The sequence below is a fragment of the Asparagus officinalis genome, chromosome 3, assembly GCF_001876935.1.
Source record: "Asparagus officinalis chromosome 3, Aspof.V1, whole genome shotgun sequence".
NCBI classification, from domain to species: domain Eukaryota; kingdom Viridiplantae; phylum Streptophyta; class Magnoliopsida; order Asparagales; family Asparagaceae; genus Asparagus; species Asparagus officinalis.
Window position 1 is genome coordinate 8,327,209 of NC_033796.1, and position 20,513 is coordinate 8,347,721.

Sequence of the window (20,513 nt, forward strand, 5' to 3'; positions counted from 1 at the left end):
GAATTAAGTTTGGACTTGTTCTTGCTTAATTAGACTAAAGTTGTTCCGGGCAAGGATTGGTCCGAAAGAACTAGTTTATATACTAGAATTTGACCTAGAAAAAACTAGTTCAAATTTGGTCGGATTCTGCCACACTAAAAACAACATTTTTGACCATACTTGTATCCACCGAAACTAGTTCTTTGGAGTTCCAAACACATCATAACTTTTGTGAATCCCCGATTCCCAATGTATTCCGTGACTGTTTATCCGTCAACATTACTATGTCATATATTCACTTACCATCAAAATGACAACTCGAAATAAACATGAATGAAGTAATTATTCAACAATGTAGAAGTATTTACTCAGTAATGTTCAATGCATAACGAGGACCGACTACTATTCAAAAATCAGTTGAGTTCTCGTGAGGCGCATTCTTCTCAATATGAACCGAGAAAGCGCACACAGAAATAACTAGTAATTCAAATTTTCATTAGAATATAATTAAAGTACATATGTATACCCCTTCCTCACAGGCATCTATCAGCCTAAACTCTACCTAAAACTGACAACGAGAACCCTGTTAGGATCCAACCCTCAATTCAAATAAGGAAGAATAGATGACAATATCATACCAAAAAGATTAAAAACTATCAAAGTACATGCTCATGTTTTCATCTTCTGTTTCCTCTGAGTCTTCCTCCACTTGAGAAAAATTTGATAGGAAAGGCCAGAAAATACCATAATCACGCTCCCCCATTGCTTTGGAGAAAGGGGATTGCCGCTCAATAGAGAGGAAACCACAATGCTGACGAACTTTCGGGTAGTAGTAATTGTTGTATTGGCTAGGGAACCAAAGCGACTGATAGTGAGGAATATAAAGTTTTGGCCTACAGCTCCACACAAACAATACATTAGGATATCCCATGCTGCCTCAGGGTGCTCTTGGCAAAATCTCACTGCCTCATAACCACTCGCTTGAGGCCAACCAAACATACACACCACATTGTAGATGGTTCCCCAGAGATTCATACCCAGCATTATTTCCCAAGCGCTTGTCTTAGGGTACCTATAGAATCATCAAAAAGTTTTGAAATTATGGAACTGTGCCTGAATTGAGTGCAAGTGGAGAACAAATGAGGGGGAATTGAAGATTTGGGCTTACTTCGCTTTTATGGAATCCTGAGTAGCATTTGTGAAACCGTCAAATGCTAAGTTCAGAAAGCATAGTCCATAACCAAGAGGAGCGTTTGGGTGTGCAAGCTTGCTTATGGTCTTGGAGCTAGTCTGCAATGGATAAAAATAAAAATATTTTCTGAGTTTTTGCACACTAACATTGTGAAGACAAATGTGTGTTACAAGATGTCAAGATTAAACAAGCTTTATCACCAGCACCCTTTGGTTCCAATCAAACAGAAGACACACAATGTTAATTATGCCTGTTTATAGAAGGGGTAATGATGAATTTTTTTAGTATCTGATTTCCAAGCATGGAGCAAGCGAAGGCCACATAGTATCACGGTGTTACTAATTTTGCAATAGTATCACAAAGATATTTACTGGCATGGTGTTTCAACTAGCAACAGCCATTGAAGCATATCGCAGATATCGACTGCGCGGTTTTGCAATCAAGAAACTATATACCTTAGGATTTCCTCGTAAAAAGTATAAGATAGTAAACGACAAACCTTTGATAGTGCAAATGCTGAAACTCCTCCAGCAACAAGGAAGGTGCATATGTACTCCGGGATAGTGTAGTTAATACCATATACTAGAGCGCCCATCAGCATAACTGTAAAAAAAAGTCATAGAACGCAAAACCAAGATGTCAGTTACAGTTAGTCACTTTTGAGTGAACAAGATAGCTTGTAAAATTCAAAGTTCAGATATACATAATAATTATTGAAATTTCATGCAACTGAATATACTTTGACACAGGCAGCAGCTACACATATCTTACGTGTAGTGTGGTAACAATTCTGAAAAGTTTATATAAGTGCATGTCGAATGACTTCCTCTAGGACTTAGATAATGGTCTTTAACGGAAAAAAATGACATCCAAATATACAGAAAGGACGATGTTTGTTGCCAAACAAATGATTTTCCAAACAGAAAAAGGAGCAACAGCAAATACAGCTTACAATTTTGCGGGAAATAGTGAGAACTGAAGTTAGCAGGATATAATATGTGGATTGATTCATTTTGATTCAGTGATGTGTCATCAGGATGATGTAAATTAAAATAAAAAGAACTCTTAATAAAGTATATAACTGCCTTCTTGATAAGTACATACATTTAATTTTTAACATTGCACATACAACTACAACAGTCGTAAACCTTGGAGGGTCAACTGGTTCCAAGATATGAAACAATTTCATGTCATTGGTCAGGTAGATATTCAACTTTACGAATTAGCATTGATGCTTCAATTTTAACTGTCAGAAAAAAATCTCATCATACAAATAATCAGAACTACTCACAATGTTCAGAAGGAACAAAGTTGCACGCATTCTCCTTTATCTCACATCACATTGAAAGAAAATTTACTCACCAGGAATCATCTTTGACGATTTTGCCAAAACCTGCACGCATAAAAACAAAGAGAATTAGTAAGATTATGAAATAATAATTTGTGCTCTCCCTTTCTAATTTAAAGGGTTAATTGCAGATAGACCCCCTTGTACTATCGTCTAGTTGCGGAGAGACCACCTGTAGTTCTATTGGTCCGAATAGACCTCCTGTACTATTCGCCCATGTGCGAACATGCCGGCTGAGAGAATTTTTTTTTTTTTGACCCTTAAAGAGTAAGAAAAGTTCTCTGAGGGGGTAAATATCCACCAATAGAACTACAGGGCTTTATCCATAATTGCGTGATAGTATAAGGAGTATATCCGAAACTAAATAAAATGATAAGGTAACAACAAGCTATCAAATTAGGAATTTCGCTACAAATGGAATAATGTACATATCAGAGGAAAGGTCATCCTAACAATATGACTGAGTTACAATATCCTTCTTCGATCCTGGGGGTGCTTTTCAGAACTTGCTTTCATTTGTTGTCGGGGCTTAGTGCCTTCAACAGAATGCAAGTCCTAAAAGAAGAGTATCAATTCATCCTTATTCTGAGCTGCACTTCTAGGTGAAATTTTACAAGATCGTTAGTTGTAACCTCAAGCCTAAACTGCACGGTTGATGAGGTAACCGTGATTGAATAATCATAACCACACTATAGGTTTAAGTTTACATCCAGCTCGAGAAATTGGAGTGATTGTCCCTAGCAGTCAATAAACTCAGCAAGCTGCACTTCCCTCATCCAAAAGTAAGCATGCATGACAGCATCCGACAATGCCCACATGTCCAATCCTGTCCGATATTCACAAATGTGCAAACTTTTCATGCTGTTCTTAAAATTAAGACACTATATCCAGCTTCTTCCAACGCCATAGAAGAAATCCTTTACAGGCATAGCTACAGTCTACAGAGCACCAAATTACCTTAATTTCCGGTAAAACTCTGTTATCTACCTAACACCTTGAAATGACCAGAGCATCATCAAACCAAAGAGCTAGACTCGATGCTTATAACCAAGAACAGTCAAGGGCGACAAAGCAACCAAAGCATTCCCGCATTAAAGTGAAAATTCCTAACGGACATCAAACAAACCTGAGCGGGATAACTAATGTACTTCAACGCCTCGATCCCCATCGCCGGCCCAATCGTGTTCGTCACGCTTGCACTCCAGTAGCTCCACCAAGGGGCCCCACCGCCCGATGATCCCCTCCTGCTCGGCCAAACCGTCAACACTACAATCCCAACAATCAATCAATCGCCAACCAAAAAAAAAAAAATCAAGAAACCCATCAACTAAATTCACTCAAATTTCTCAAAATTTACTCACTGATCAGCGACCAGAACAAGCACACTACATTCTGCGCGAGATTCAAGAACGCCAGGTGCTCGAATCGTTTCCCTTCAGGACCGAATCTCTTCGTCGATCTGAACAAAAATACATGGATCAAACTAAAACCCTAGTTTTGATTGAAAAAACAAAGGAACTTTGGTAAGGTGAAAAAAAAAAAGCATACAAGGTTTCTTGTAGAACGCCTTGGGTGATGTAAGAGGACCAGATGCCGGCGACGCAGAACACGAGGATGAGGACGCGCCCGAATCCGCCATGTCCGGCCGCTTCCATTTAACGGGTCGGATGTTGACTTTTTCGGGTTTTAATTTTCCGGATCTAAAACGGGGGTAGCGAGAGGCGAAGAAGAAGAAAAAAGAAGGCGGGTCCAAGGGGAAGGACAACGTAATTAGGGACACGTGGAAGGACTTTATTGGAGGGAAGGGAGAAGGTAAGGTCTGATTGGTTCCTACGACGTGGGTCTTCTGGTGGGCGGGTCCATCGTATCGGCCCGGGTCCATTCTAGTTATTTAGTAGGGTTATTTGCACTTAATTACCCCATAGTTTGCTACCTTGCATATACCATTTTGGTGCCAAAAAGATACCCCAAACTTTAACAAAATCTAACTTATGACGACTAAAATGACTTAACAAGGGGTAACAAAATTGTTATATATATATTTTTAACTTTGGATATTTTTTGAGAGAAAAGATATCCTTCAGGATATGAAATTTAAAATGGTGTAAATTTCGGGGGGTATTAAAGTGAGAATAACCATATTCAGCATGTTTTTTTTGCAAATATGACTTTTTTAATCTTTACTATTTCTAAATTATAAGTTCTAATTGTTTGTTCAGGATATTTCCTGTGGTTGGTTCGTGTAACTTCTTAAATGCCATCCCGGAGTCGCATTCAACCATCTGGATGCTCTCATTTATTTCACAAGAAAGTTACACTAGTTGAACGTGATCTACATTGTGGAAGATCCGCACCCTTGAACGTGATCTACATATTCTAATACCCCAACACACTAAATTTGGGGTGAACTCGTCGTCATTTGACCCTCCGTCGAGCCATGTGAAAAGTTCTATTCATTCGAAACCGTTAAAATTGACACGAGTGGATGAAGGGTCAAACGACGACGGGTTCATCACAAACTTGGTGTGTTGGGAATTTAGAATATGTAGATCAAGTTCAACGGAGCGGATCATCCACAATGTCGCTCAATCATGTGATTTTAGAGGCGTCAAAGGAGGAAATCCCCTCCTATGACAAGGATACCCATTAATCTCATATGAGATTAATGGGTATCCTTGTCATAGGAGGGGATTTCCTCCTATGACGCCTCTAAAATCACATGATTGAGCGACATTATGAATAATCTGCTTCGTTGAACTTGTTCTACATATTCTAAAACCCCAACACACCAAGTTTGGGGTGAACCCGTCGTCGTTTGACCCTTCATCCACTCGTATCAATTTTAACGGTTTTGAATGAATAGAACTTTTCACATGGAAATTATGATTGGTAGTGAGGTGACACAATCCCCTCCACCCATTCAAATGGTTGCATATCCTCATGCATTCCTCAACCCATGTGAATATGGTCCCACATTTGAATGAGTGGAGGGGATTGTACGTGCCACCTCAATACCAAGCACAAAAATTGTGCTTGGTACCAAGCATAAAATATGAGTATGCTTGGTACCAAGCATAAAAAGTTGTGTTTGGTATTGAGGTGACATAATCCCCTCCACTCATTCAAATGATTGTATATCCCTATGCACTCATCAACCCGTGTGAATGTGATCCCCCATTTGAATGAGTGGAGGAGATTGTGCCACCTCACTACTCCTAAGATTCTTCTTGTGGAGAGAATCTCTAGTAGATTAATTTACAATTATGTAAGTTTAGCATTTAAACTATAAATATGAAAGCAATCATACTCCTTTTAAAAGCACGAGTTTGAGAAAATCTTTTGGTAGACAAAAATACCCTTGAAATTCAAATACTAATTCATTAAGTAAGAGTAATTTGATAAATTGATGAATTCTTATTAGATATACATAATATAAATTGATGAATTCTTATTAGATATACATAGTATAAATTGATGAATTCTTATTAGATATACATAGTATGAAGATAATGATATAGTTTAAATTGAAATGTAAACCCGAATGAAATTATTAAATGCCAAATTCACAAATATTTACAAGATGAAGAGGCAAAATAATGTCTACTCTAAAGATCGAACCTAGGAGCAGTGCAGACTTACAAATGTACATAATGTGGACATGGTATCTGTAAAATCTACCAAACAAATTAAAGACACAAAATCATTCTCAAAAATAAAAAACGAAAATTAAAACAAACGGCTACGATCTGAGGACACAACGTGACGATCTCTCACCGACTAAAATTCAAGTAGTTCACGGTAGTGCATAATTAGTTTTAAAGTTTAATTATACTATTATTATTTAAATAGTTATTTTCTTCTTATTAGATTAGATTAGATTATCTTAATTAATTATATTTTATATTTAATCTTTTCATAATAAGAAATAGCAACAATTTTCACAGGACTTTCGTATCTATTTTCTTCTTATTAGATTAGATTATATTATTTTAAAACAATTAATTATATTGTATGTTTGATCTTTTTTTAATCAAGAAATTACGACAATTTTCGCAGCACTTTCATCTCTTCAATAGGTATGTGTCTTTGTTATTTTCTTCTTATTAGATTAGATTAGATTGTTTAAAAATTATGAATTATAAAATGTGTCTTTGTTATTTTCTTCTTATTAGATTAGATTAGATTGTTTAAAAATTATGAATTATAAAATTACAACAATTTTCACATTACTTTCATCTATTTTTTAGATTAGATTGTTTAAAAATTATGAATTATAAAATTACAACAATTTTCACATTACTTTCATCTATTTTTTTCTTATTAGATTATATTAGATTATTTTAAAGTAATTAATTATATTATATGTTTGATCTTTTTTCAGATCACCAAGTTTAATTATACTATTATTATTTAAATAGATGCTATATGTATAAAAGTCAAAGAGAATCTTACATGTATCTTAGATCTTAATGCAAATTGTAATACTTACATATGGGTGTTGGTTAAAATAAATTTCACATATGGGGTTAACTTATGTGATCCTACTTTAACCGGGTTAGATAATTTAAAATTTTTTCTTTACACCCAAACTCTTTCAGAAAAACCAAAAGAGAGTAGCAATACTATAGCTATATATATTCATAAGACCACAGATTTATTGAAAATGAACGAAGAAAATCACACAAACAAAAACCATATTAATTACCCACACACACCCACTGTTTTCAAAACCACTCTTCTCGATCTCCATCTATAATATATCCGCATACCCAAATTAAGTTGCTAGAGTTTCTCAGTCTCCATTGTATAATATTCGTTGCGATGAAGACTCACTTGGGTTCTCTGCCTGCCTTGAATGCCCAATAAAAAATAATGTACTATGCTTTGTAGTTAGTTAATACTGAGATCCTATCATTATAAATAAATTTAGTAAAAATTAATAATTCTTAAGAATATACTACGTTACACTAGCTTCCACTACAAACTTGTTAGTTGTTTACTCCTGGCCCTAAGAGATTTTTAAAATTAATCCTGAGGGTTGTTTACAGTAAAAGAGTTATGTTAGAGCGCCCATACAGTCTATTTTATTGTTTAAAATTATCAACACGTTTTGTCTTTGATACATATCAATTATGAGTAATAATATAATTTGATTGATCCAAGTATATCCTAATATATTTCTAGACCAATTATGAGTAATAATATAATTTGATTGATCCAAGTATATCCTAATATATTTCTAGACTCTTGTCATATCTTTTACTCTTTATTATATAATTTGATTGATCCAAGTATATCCTAATATATTTCTAGACTCTTGTCATATCTTTTACTCTTTATTATATACTGCATTGATATCATAATTGATTGAGACGATGAAGACATTACTGTAGAATTGTCTGGGATAAAGATAAAAGTGGAGAACGATTGATCTCGGCTTAATTAAATATGAAACAAGAAGGAATAAAAGATAAATTTTTTTGAATATTTTATAGTAAAACTTAAATTTTTGAGTAAAATTAGGAATTTTCACGTAAAATTTTTAATATGCTTATGCGAATGTTTTTGTCATATAAAATTATACTAGAATTATCATTAATCTTTATTTTTTAAATCTATCAATAATTAAGATATCTTGTAGTATTGTGAAAAGTATGTGCTCTGTGCTGAGCTTATACAAACTATCTTAATATTAAGTATTTGGTTATATATTTATTAACACAACAACAATGTATTATTATATTTTTTTTCAAACTTAACACTATATTTTATGACTAAAATAAACAAATTGGAGAACGATGATTTGATCCAATAAACAAATATGTTACATGAAGTTTGATATATACAAATTTTAAAAAAAATAATATTGTGTATGCAAGTATATCAAAGTATATTGATCTCAGTTTAACACACAAATCTCAGCCACGCCTCCGACGGCATTCGAGCTCAGCCCTCAGGTTCATCGCCGCCTCCGGAGATCGATCAAGCCCTCGACGTCTGCCTCGCCATCACCTCCCCCCTCCTCTCCACCTCCCGAAATCGTCGCAGCCTGTGCTTGCCGTCCCCGCTCAGTGTTGCCACCGACTCTTCGCACTTCGCCGCTATCGAGCTCGCCTCCACCGAGGTAAGGCATCAGGTCTAAATTAACGTGTTAGTTGGAGAACGATGATTTGATCCAATAAACAAATATGTTACATGAAGTTTGATATATACAAATTTTAAAAAAAATAATATTGTGTATGCAAGTATATCAAAGTATATTGATCTCAGTTTAACACACAAATCTATTTTGCAAAATTTTTAAAAAATATTTAAATAAAATTTATGACAAATGAAATAATCCATATTATAGATTTTAAATCAAAATGAATCTGACTTATTTTATAGTAAAAAATAAATAAATAATAAATAATTTTAATATTTGACCACGAGCATTTCACGTGCACAAAAACTAGTATAAATAAACATTTGTGTACTACTTGGTAACAAAAGAGTTATAAAAATCATAGCATATACAAAACTTAATCGGTAAAAGAAACTATATTAAACCTTGAAGCCTAGGTTTTATGATCGTTACTGCATCTCCAACGATCCACTCGCTATCCACGGCATCAAAAACAATTCGCTGCAACAAAAGCACAAAAGTAGTCAAGTATGTAGACAGAAAAACTTCAAACTTTTACTTTTCATTAATCCAGATCACAAAACTTTACTATCTGATTGCAATCAAAATGTACAGAGAAATGAGCTTCATCCCTTAGAAACTTTACTATCTTTCATGACCAAAACAAATGAAAATCAAGACTTCGGATTTCCAAGGATGAAGATTCATTGCCAATGTCGTGCGCCTAGGTTATGTTATGCGTTGTAATCATCCAATCCGAGATCTCTCAGTGCGGCAGTTGCAGCATCTTTGCAGCTTTGATGGCTTCCCTTGGCTTTCCTTATCAACTTCTCAATGCCGTTGTTCAAAAGAATGGTCCTGCAGCAGGTCACAGAACAAAAACTCAGAGAATTTGACCAAAATCGGGCATGCGATATATGTGTAAGTAATACGCATTAAAATGATACATGAAACATGACCAAGCGGAATCTAAGTTTACTTTAGCCCTTTTTTTTTTGCAAACGGACCTTGTAGTTTGAACCAAGGAAGCATAGATTTAGTCGCAAACGGACTTTGTAGTTTGAACCAAGAAAGCATAGATAATCCCAAGAAACAAAAGTAAACAAACACAAGAGCTCTTGCTACATAAGAGAAAATCTACCTTGATAGATAACCAAGAAGTTATACAGTCACTTATACCATGCCACTCAAAGGACTGACAAATTAGATAATTAATTTGACTGATAAATTATAACTCAACCTCGAGAAGTGCAAATTATAAAAGCAATGCCAGCTCAAAGGAGTTGCTAATTATTTCCTCAATGCCAGCTCCAAGGAGTTACTAATTATTTCCTCAACAATTAGTCAACCTTCTAAGCAGATACCCTCATACCAGATTGAATAAAAAGCAGGGATGCTGGTCAAGAGCTTTCTATGGTTCCAGAATCTGGCTATATCCAGCTCTTTGATGCTTACTTTACCAATAGATTTATTACTTTGCGTAAAATCGCTACCTCAACCACACAAGGATAATTTATATGTTCATGTTAACTTCTAACGGCTTCACCAGATTTCACTGAATGCACTTATCAAAGATTATCTCGGCAATCACAGGCCACTCTTTAAAAGGATAGGACTTCTTGAGTTGACAGAGTATGCTACATGTCAGATTTTTTTATTTGTTTCTGATAAATTCAAAAACAAAGTACCCACTGGCATTGCTGTATGCTACATGTCAGATTTTTTTATTTGTTTCTGATAAATTCAAAAACAAAGTACCCACTGGCATTGCTGATCATTGAGACTGCTTTCAGTCAAGTTGTTTCTGATAAATTCAAAAACAAAGTACCCACTGGCATTGCTGATCATTGAGACTGCTTTCAGTCAAGGAATATGCTCACCTGGCCTCATTGTAAGATCGGAAGTATTTAACAAAAATTAATCCATGAGAACTGGTACTGAAAAACAACCTGTTTTCTGGGTTCCTAGCCACAAGATTGCGGATCATAAGACAAGACTGTCGTTGCATCTGATATGCAGCAGGTAACTTCTGCATTGACTGGATTGCCAGATCTCCAGCACCAGCTTCAACAGCACGAGCAGCATTCTCAGGGGATCTGAGTGAGAGTATACCAATAGTAGACATAACCTACACAACAAAGCATTCTCAGTTATTAATTTGCATGATAAAGGCACAGAAAACTATGGGAGTGCTGCCCATGAATATTGTATATCGATGAAAAATAAAAGTCAGGTGTTATGCTTAGTATCTCATCAAATACCTCTTGGAGAACAGAGGGATCATCCGAAAATCTGGATGATAGTTTAATTAGTCTATCAAGACCACCCTTCTGAACTATAGCAGTTTTGTTATCATCACTTCCTGCCAGCTACAAATAAAAAATGGTTAACACATAAATACACCTATCAATTTATTTGTAGTTCAATATCAAAATGAGAAGCTGTTAAGACCTTAGATAACAAAGAACAACAAGCTCGAGCCACAGCCTTGTTGTTATATTCGCCACTGCCATCTATAAATTGGAAAATTGCATCTATTCCGCCATTTTCAGATATTGATCGGCAAATTTCATCCTGCAGGAAAAAAGAGAGAGCACAAGAAAAAATATAGGAGTTTCAATATAGCAAAGTAAACGAAAACGACTAGGAAAATATATTTAGAAAAACACATCCTAGATCATACAGTTACACTACACACAATAGATAAACTACAGCCAAATCACAATATGAGAAATTCTAAGTTGTTAAAAGGAAAATCAAATTTCCACTCAAAAGGCTAGTTGTATGTTTTGGATGTTAATATTCTACATTTCCCCCCATTTTGTTGTACATGCATTATATCCAATCTTCATATTCTGGAAGTACGGTTTTACAATTGTTCGTGTCATCTGCATCTAATATTCTACTTTATTTATTGTCTTATTATTAAATGGTATCTAGAATGACTAGGGCCTATGATGTTATAAATACGCCCTTGAACATATATTATGATCGCCCTAAACATGCGAACAAGTGCTATAGATATATAAATACTATATGGCTATAGCAACTAAGACTAGTAACTATATTCATTTGGAACTATAGCACAAAGCTTACTTCTGCTACATACAGTTTTAAGGATTCAACTGGTATTTGAAGAAAAATGTCTTAGCCAATAATAGCTAGCTAACATGCGGATGTATAGACATTGACTTTTGTAATCTTAAGTTCTTAACCATGACTGCAAGCAACCTACTGAAGTCTACAAAAGCTGATATCGAGAATGTGCCCCTCAATGGTTGAAACTACCATTTAAAATTCAAGTGTTGTTCAATAATAAACAGAAGAATGATTATGTACAAGAATAAAGTGGCAATTCAAAAGTGATTCATGGATATCGAGTCACTAACTTCAGACAATTTTTTCCTGATGCTGTGATTTTTAAAGAACAGGGTAAAGAAACATACATTAACAGCAACTGCCTTTAAAGCAATGCATGCTGAAATTAAACTAGATGAACTGCGCTGTCCTCCCTGGAGTGCACCAATGAGAGCATTTGCAATTCCAAGCTTGGCAAATCTTCGAGCATATCCAAAAACCTGAATATCATATATCCATGTAAAGATAGGATTAGATTAACACATAACTAATGACTGTGTCAATGGAGAATATCCAATAAATCTTGAGGTTAACTTGAGTGCTTTGGGAAGGATTTGGAATTGGAGGTAAAATCCTTCCCACTGAAATTTGATGAGGTAAAATCCATATTTTCAATTAATTTGGTTGAAGTCAAATTACATTATTAAAGTTCATATAAACCAAAATTCATGTTTTTAAAATATTTTCTCAAAACATCAAGTAGGCAAGAAAAGGATAGTAGAAAATGGCACTTTCGCTTAGACATACACTTCGTGGAATAGGAATTTCGGATCCAAGATATATGCGCTTAATATCTCTCAGTAAATAACTTTTGTTGGGTCTTAAACATTATACACTGATAAAGCAACCAAAATGCTACCTAGGTTGTTCATTTTGTGCTTGTTTAATTGTACGTGCAAAAGAACTTTAGAACACTTAGTTTTGGTTTATGGGTACTTGACAATTGACATGGTGTAAATCCACTTTAACTGAGTGTATCTATCATATGAATTGTAAGACATTGAAATTGAAAAGGTAAGATTTGGCTACAAATTTTTTTAGAAGCAAGTGCAACACACTTTACAATCTATGATCTGGAACAAAGCATATTCATCTTTTATGTAAGTAATAGACCATTTGAACATTTTGCCATACTTCTAAACAATTATAAAAGTAGTCCAGTAACAGAAATTACATTATTGAAAAAAAAAATACAAAGTGTGTTTGATTTTATGAAAATTAGTAAACTATTTAAACAATATCCATGCTACTATAGGACGAGATTAAAAAAAATTATCCTAAGAGGAAATAATTAAGATACGCAATGAGTAGCCATGTTAGCATTTACATACTTGAGAAGCCACCACACGATTATCATCAGGTGTTAAAAGTACACGAATGGCATCATATAAGCTTTGTGGAGTGTCTTTAGAATGTTCCCCCATAATCTGTAGAAAAAGTTCATCAACTTTCAAGTCTACGAATTGTTCTTTGAGGACTTCATTGCAAGTTGCAGCTGCTGCAATGACAGACAAACCACCATCTAATATGTCAATGTTTTGGTGGTGGTTGTTGAGAATATCCATGACAATTTTTGGTCCATCACTCTGCCGAAAAGTTTCTGTACTTTGGACGTCTGAAACATAAAATGAAGATGTCATCTAACATTCTTCAAAGTTGAGAGGTACAATATTCTCTATATATAAATGAAGCTTCAACTGGGAGCATGATTTTCAAATTCCTGTTTTATTTATTTGAGTATGTCCACTATTATTTTCTTCTGCATAAAAAATCATCTTGCAACCAAACTATAACAAGACCTTAACTTTGAAAGTCTATAAACTCACAGAAACAAAAGAAAATGGAATTGGATTAAGAACAAAATAAAATCTAAATATTCAAGGCCAGTGTCATTAATACCTAAACAGCTATTGACTGTGAATCTATATTTAAAAAAATGGGTTTGAGGTTTTAATCCTGACTTCTTACCAGGGATGATAGAACTCAATGCCTTCAAAGCTGAAATAAGAGGCTTCTCAGATCTAATATTAGAGCATATGGAGATGACAAGCTCCACCCCTCCATTCCTTATTGCTATAGATGCATTTTCTGGAGCTTCAGTGGAGAGATCATAGAGCTTATTGAGCAGCTCAATCAACTCCTCGAGGTTGATGGTCTCATTAATTGCTTTAGAAATTTCCCTAAGCTTATCTAGTGGCTGCATAATAGGATGGTCCCCAACACCATTAACTCCAGGGATGCATTTTATGATTCCTGAAAAAAGACAAATTTGTTTTAGAAGGTTTCGGACTTAAAATAACCCACATTAAATCAAAGATTATATGGTAAAGGTCAAATATGGAAAACAAAACAATTTTATATAGTGATTTAGGATAACATCGATTAGTAAAACAAAGTTGATGTGTTTGGATTTGTTCTTTTATGAAACGCATAAGGCTATTTGTGGTAGTTCAGTGCTTGTTTTTTCTTTTTTCTTTTTTTCGAATAATAAAACTTGTTAGAGCTTCAGATACAACAAATGACAACAAAAGATAGTAAACCTATATATAAGGTTCGGCATAGAATGTAGATTTTTAATTTGTATGCCATTCACATTGCCATCTAATTCTATAAACAACTTGTTGTGCAAATGTGATTACAAAACCTGTGTTCAAATGCAATGAATTGCTTGGAGTAGATAGTCGTAATCTTATATGTGACACAGCAAACTTGTTAAAGTCCCTTGTTTTCTATATGATGCACATTTCTTCTACGAGCCTAAGACATTGTGGAAGCGCATCTCAGTCCTTTATACCATAAAAGTTGTTCGTTTATTGTAATATGTTCCTTGTCTCTCGTGAGCAATTCGGAGTTGCTGACTCCCAGTTATTATTGGTAGACCACTATCTCGTTCCTGCACACATTCTCACCTACAACCTCTCTTGTTTATTGCTTACCTTGATTGTTTTTTTAGAGCCCAAATGCTTCTAGAAAAGAAAATCCATGGGTTCTTTTGAGCATTCCACTCTCCATGTTTTCAAGGTTTTGGTGAGGCAGATCCATTTGGCTCTGACCTATGAAAATCTTCTTAGTTACTATAATTTTCTCCCTATAATTCAACCAGAGTTCATTAAAACAGAAATTCACTCTAAAAATATCCTCTCTATTCAACCCTTATGCCCGACTTGAGTCTATAACTGTGATTTGCTCACCTAAGTAATTTCTTTCAGAAGCCAAAGATTAAAAATTTCATCTTTTCATTTCTTAATCCTCTTGGAAAAAAAAATCCTTTTATAATCCATAATTACGAAAATGCGTAGGCACCTCAATGCAATACCGACTGTACTTTTTTCCCATTGATTTGAAAAATCATGGTTGACTATGTGGCAGCCATTATTTCTTCAATAGATAGTTAGTGAACTAAACACACTCTCTTAAATTTACCAAAACTAAGCTGTTGCAACCAGATGTACAGGGAAATTTAAACCTTCACCATCTTCCATAGTTCCATTAGATCTTCTGATACAACGAGTTAACACGAAAAGTACAGATCTAGGGCTAGGGTTTCTTTTATTCTCAACATACCAGAGAGATCGACGCCTTGGAGAGTTAGGGTTTGGACGGCGTCCTCAAGAGCTTCATCCGGATCCATGCCCAGATCTTCGATGTTCTCCGTAACTAGCGATTCGAATGCTTGCTGAGAGATGGCGCGCGATTTGGAGCTCATTTTAGGGTTTCGATTGTTGAATCTTTGGTGGAGCAAAATCAAAGCAAGCGGAAAATGAATCGGGGGAGGGAGCGAGTGTGGGGGAGTGAAAGTGTAATTTCCGATTAGCGATTGTGTTCCCTCTTTTTGATTTAAACATTGGGCCGGGCTGGTTTGCGGAGGATATCCGAAATATCTGAACCCGTTTACTTGATAATCAACTAATAATATTCCGGTGCCACGCGATGCGTGCATACTTATGCATAGGCAAAATTAGGGCTGTCCATCCGGGCCGGCCCGGCCCGGAAAACCGGGCCCGGGCCGGGCAAAACCCAAGCCCGGACCCGGGCCCGGGTGGTCCGGGCCGGGCCCGGGCCCGGGCCCGACCGGGCCGGACACCGGGCCGGCCCGGATTTTTTTGTTTTTTTATTTTTTTATTTTTTTAAAAATTTTAAAAAACAATAAAACATAAAAATTATATTTATATAATAGTATATATATATTTATACTCTTATATAAATATAATTATATTATATGTACATATAAGTTTATGTTTATATATATGTATAGATATATAAATATATATTTATACTCTTATATGTATTTATACTATTATATAAATATACTTATATATGTACATATAAGTTTATGTTTATATATGTGTATATATAAGTATACTTATATACTAAGAGAGAGAGAATATAAATATATATATAAGAGAGAGTATACACTGTACACATATATAAGAGAGAGCATACTTATACATATATATAATTATATAAGAGATATAAACATATATAAGAGAGAATATACTTATATTTATATATACTTATATACTAAGTAGCCCAAAGTATTCATGTCATTCAATATATGTATATGTATATATATACACACACACACTGACACACATATACATATATTATACATAAACAAATTGTAAATACTTATAGTAATTACATAAACAAATTGTATTATACATAAAAACACACACACATATAAACTTATATATACACACATATATTATACATATATAAGAGAGATATCTTATACATCGTTACGTATATATATATATATATATATATATATATAATATATATATACGTATTTATATAATAGGTATATGATATATATATATATATAATTATAATATATATATATTATTATATACTATATATATATATATAATATATATTAAGAGATATATAAATAATAGAGAGAGTATACTTGATATAACTTATATAAGAGAGTATACACTGGTATACTTATATACCTATATACTTATACATATCATTATAGTATATATACTTATATATAATAGTATTATATAAGGTAGTAATATATATATAATATATATATAATATATAACTATAAGAGAGAATATACTCTATATACTTTATATGACTAATGAGAGAGAGAGAGAGTTATATATTAAGTATATATAATGATATGTTGATATTTATTATATTATATATATATGATATATATATATATATTATACATATATAAGAGAAAGTATACATTATATTATATGACTTATATATACTTATACACGTATATTTAACAGACATATTTATACATATATATCCTTATATCTAAGAGAGATATATGTATATATAATCTATATACTAAGAGAGAGTACTACTGTACTATAGTAGGTATATAAACTATACTCAGTAGTGATAGTGTGGCTGTATGGATGATGAGAAAAATGGAGACAACGGTTAGGTACCAAGTGCTCCAAACATGGTAGTGATGTGGCGCTAATCTTGTCCATTACATCTATATTGGAGTTGGTGAAGGGTGGTTGAGGCTCTATCTTCGAGGTGTGATGTAGGCGAAGATATAGGGCCACATCACTACCAAGTTGCTTTAAAGCAACTTGCGGTACCAGATGGGTTCTCCATATTTTCGTCTCTCTTCTCTCTCTATATATTATATATAGTATAGTATTAAGTATATATATAGGAATTATGATAATATACCCAATATACCTTAACAGTATAAGTATGATTAATATAAGAAAATAAAAAATTAAAAAAATTAAAAAATTTTACTGTTCCGCGGCCCGGGCCGGCTCAGCCAACTGCGGACCCGGGCCCGGACCCGGGTTTTGCCCGGGTTTCCGGGCCCGGGCCGGGCCCGGGCCCGGGCACGACCGGGCCGGGCCCGGGCCGGACACCGGGCCGGGCCCGGGCTCCGGGCTTTTTGGACACCCCTAGGCAAAATGGTCAGATTGGTATATTTTGTAGAGACTTGGTGACATGTTGGTATATTTTCTTTTAGTTTTGTCAGATTGATATATTTTTTCAACTCCGGTGCCATATAGGCCTTAAATTTGACCGGAGTTACTGTTCCGACCAGTGCTGATGGGATTTTTTGCATAAAACCCCTCATCAAAAACTCATCCTGCTCCTAAGACCCCCTCTCCCTCCTCCTCCTCATCCTCTTCCTCCTCCTCCTCTCCCTCCTTCTCCCCACCATGACATGATCAAGTTTCTGTTGTAAAATATACAGAGGGCAGATTCTGGGTGCCCTCCTTCACGTCAGCTTTCAATACCGAGCTAATCTTCGCGCCTGGCGGGGAGCTCTCCCCCGCGCCCTCCACCCAACCCCAAAATTTGAGTTCGACCCTTTTCTCAAAAAACCTAAAACCGGCGTCCCTCCCGCAACTCAATCCTCCTCGATCTGAACCTCAATTCTCAAACCTCGCCCGAAATCCCATCAAATCCTCGATCAGTTCATCCGTAATCCCACCGGAATCCGCTGTACCGGAGGCCACTGTAAAACCCAGAAAATTTTGAAAATATTATTATAAATGATAATAAATGAGTTTTATTATGATTGATGATCATTCTGGGATGAATGAATCAGATTGGAATTGATTTGAGATCGATTCGCAGTTTCAGCCTCGGTATCGCGAGTCTACTGAAAACTGATACTATTTTATTTTTAATTTTTTTTTCTATTGATCAGATGAGCACGAGATTTACGCCATTGATCTTAGAATGTCAAGAATGTGTTGTGGGTAAAGTTTCATTGAGTTCTGACGACGGAGACTAAAACACTATTTTGAGACGGTATCGCGCCTACTGACATCTATCGTATTTGTATTTTTAATAATTTTTATATTGATCATATGGACATGAGGTTTACACCATTGATCGTAGAATGTTGAGACGGTCTTGTGGGTAAATTTTTATTACTTTCTGAGAACGAAGATTTGAAACTCAATTTTTAAATAATATAAACTTATAAATATTATTATTATTATTATTATTATCCTTTTCTTTTCTTCTCTCCACCTATCCCCACCTACCCCCCTCCTATAAAAGCATCCCCCCCTCTTCTGAGCACGCAGAAAAGAGAAAGAAGAGAGAGAAAGAATGGGAGAGAGAGGGAGAGAGAGAGAGAAAGAAGGAGAGAGAGAGAGAGAGAGAGAGAGAGAAGGAAAAGACAGAGAGGAAGAAAAGGGGGGAAAAGATAGAGGGGCCTTTGGCTATTCGGAGAAAAGGAACAGATAGGGAGTCCAATTTCAGAGATCAATAAAGGCAAGTTCATCTCTTTCCAAACCCATCCCCAGTAAATTTTGATCTTGATGAATATACATGATATTGATGAATATACATGATATTGATGAAAAGACATGATATTGATGAAATATACATGATATTGATGAAAAGACATGATATTGATAAAAATTGATGAATATACATGATATTGAAGAAAAGACTTGATATTGATGAAAATTGATGAATAGAATATAAGACCAAATTCCTAAAGACATGATATTGCCAGCTAGAACTATACGTACATGTCTACCGCTGGAAACACTATTATTTTTTTATACGCATGGGACTATTCATACATACGGTACTATTCATACGTACGGTACTGTTCATACGTACGGCACTATTCATAAATACCGGTACTATTCATATGTACGGCACTATTCATAAATACCGTATTTTTTATACGTACGACACTATTCATATGTACGGGACCATTCATAAATACCGTACTGTTCATACGTACGATACTATTCATGGATACTATTCATACATACTGTGGTACTATTTATAAATACCGTAATGTTCATACGTACGACACTATTCATAAGTACTATTACTATTCATGCATACTGGGGGTACTATTCATACGTACTGTTATTGTTCATACATACGACACTATTCATAAGTACTGACATTATTCATACGTATGGGTACTATTTATACATACCGTTACTATTCATGCATACGGTACTATTCATATGTACTGTTACTATTCATGAGTACGGATACTAGTCGTAAAGTACTGTTATTATTAGTAAGTACTGCTACTATTCACAATTAGTTAATACAGCAGATAGTCGGGGTTGGAAATCCTGATCATTTACTGGACAGTTTGGCCTAGTTTTATTTTCTGGAGTTTGTTTGCGCCGTTTGTGACGCGATCGCGGAGTTTGAGCCGCTTGATGTTATACTTACAGTCATGAATATGACGAAATACGCATTTGAGTATCCCACGGGGATTATGACGAATTGAGATCTATTTACTTGTGAGTTAGTACACCGCACGGTGATGCGATGAGTTGGAAGAAGTTCAGAATGATAATATTATAAACTATTTACATGAGTATTTGGCGGATGCCAAAAGTGTTTCTACTCATTGTTGAGATACTTTGCTATACGAGTACACGAGATACATATGCTGATGTCTATTATGATGCTTTACTTTCCAGTTATATTTTGATTGCTTAGTTCAGGGTTAATATTTAGTTATTTACTATCTGAGACATACGGTATATACATGAGGGTTTCCTTGTTTGGATTATTTCGCTCGACGTACTACGTCTCAAGTTGTAAGTTTCTAAATATTAATTCCATTAGATACAGGGAAAATGATCTAGGTAGACTATGCTTAATAGATAGAGCCTCCACTTCATCATCTAGTAGCCCTTCTCCTGGGGACGGATGGAGGTGAACTTGCTGTAGCGCTCTGACGCTCTTGTTTTTGTTCTTTTTCTTTTATTTTATTTCTCATTTCAGGC

At 34.9% G+C, this 20,513-nt stretch overlaps 2 protein-coding genes across 3 annotated transcripts; both read right to left on the reverse strand.

Moving 5' to 3' along the window:
- Positions 454-4,246, reverse strand: LOC109832855 (UDP-galactose/UDP-glucose transporter 3-like). The gene is made up of 7 exons (XM_020400313.1): positions 4,068-4,246; positions 3,881-3,978; positions 3,646-3,785; positions 2,534-2,564; positions 1,671-1,774; positions 1,148-1,269; positions 454-1,051 (listed from the first exon to the last, which is right to left on the reverse strand). The coding sequence occupies exons 1-7, from the start codon at positions 4,172-4,174 to the stop codon at positions 649-651; spliced, it is 1,005 nt and encodes a 334-aa protein (XP_020255902.1). The 5' UTR covers positions 4,175-4,246; the 3' UTR covers positions 454-648.
- On the reverse strand, positions 9,177-15,590 carry LOC109832856 (armadillo repeat-containing protein 6). Of its 2 annotated transcripts, XM_020400314.1 has the most exons (8): positions 15,346-15,590; positions 13,750-14,034; positions 13,113-13,396; positions 12,090-12,221; positions 11,095-11,217; positions 10,905-11,012; positions 10,593-10,771; positions 9,177-9,501 (listed from the first exon to the last, which is right to left on the reverse strand). In XM_020400314.1, the coding sequence occupies exons 1-8, from the start codon at positions 15,485-15,487 to the stop codon at positions 9,378-9,380; spliced, it is 1,377 nt and encodes a 458-aa protein (XP_020255903.1). In that variant the 5' UTR covers positions 15,488-15,590; the 3' UTR covers positions 9,177-9,377. The 2 variants fall into 2 exon arrangements, with proteins under 2 accessions (XP_020255903.1, XP_020255904.1); XM_020400315.1 differs by lacking the exon at positions 13,750-14,034.

Coding starts and splice junctions, on each gene's coding strand:
- LOC109832855 (XM_020400313.1), bottom strand. CDS start 4,174: ATGGAAGCGGCCGGACATGGCGGATTCGGGCGCGTCCTCATCCTCGTG. Junction 2,565..3,645: donor ACATTAGTTATCCCGCTCAG/GTTTGTTTGATG, acceptor TTATGCGTGCAG/GTTTTGGCAAAATCGTCAAA. Junction 1,052..1,147: donor CAGGATTCCATAAAAGCGAA/GTAAGCCCAAAT, acceptor ATGATTCTATAG/GTACCCTAAGACAAGCGCTT.
- LOC109832856 (XM_020400314.1), bottom strand. CDS start 15,487: ATGAGCTCCAAATCGCGCGCCATCTCTCAGCAAGCATTCGAATCGCTA. Junction 14,035..15,345: donor CCAAGGCGTCGATCTCTCTG/GTATGTTGAGAA, acceptor GTCTTTTTTCAG/GAATCATAAAATGCATCCCT. Junction 10,772..10,904: donor ATCCCTCTGTTCTCCAAGAG/GTATTTGATGAG, acceptor TTTGTTGTGTAG/GTTATGTCTACTATTGGTAT.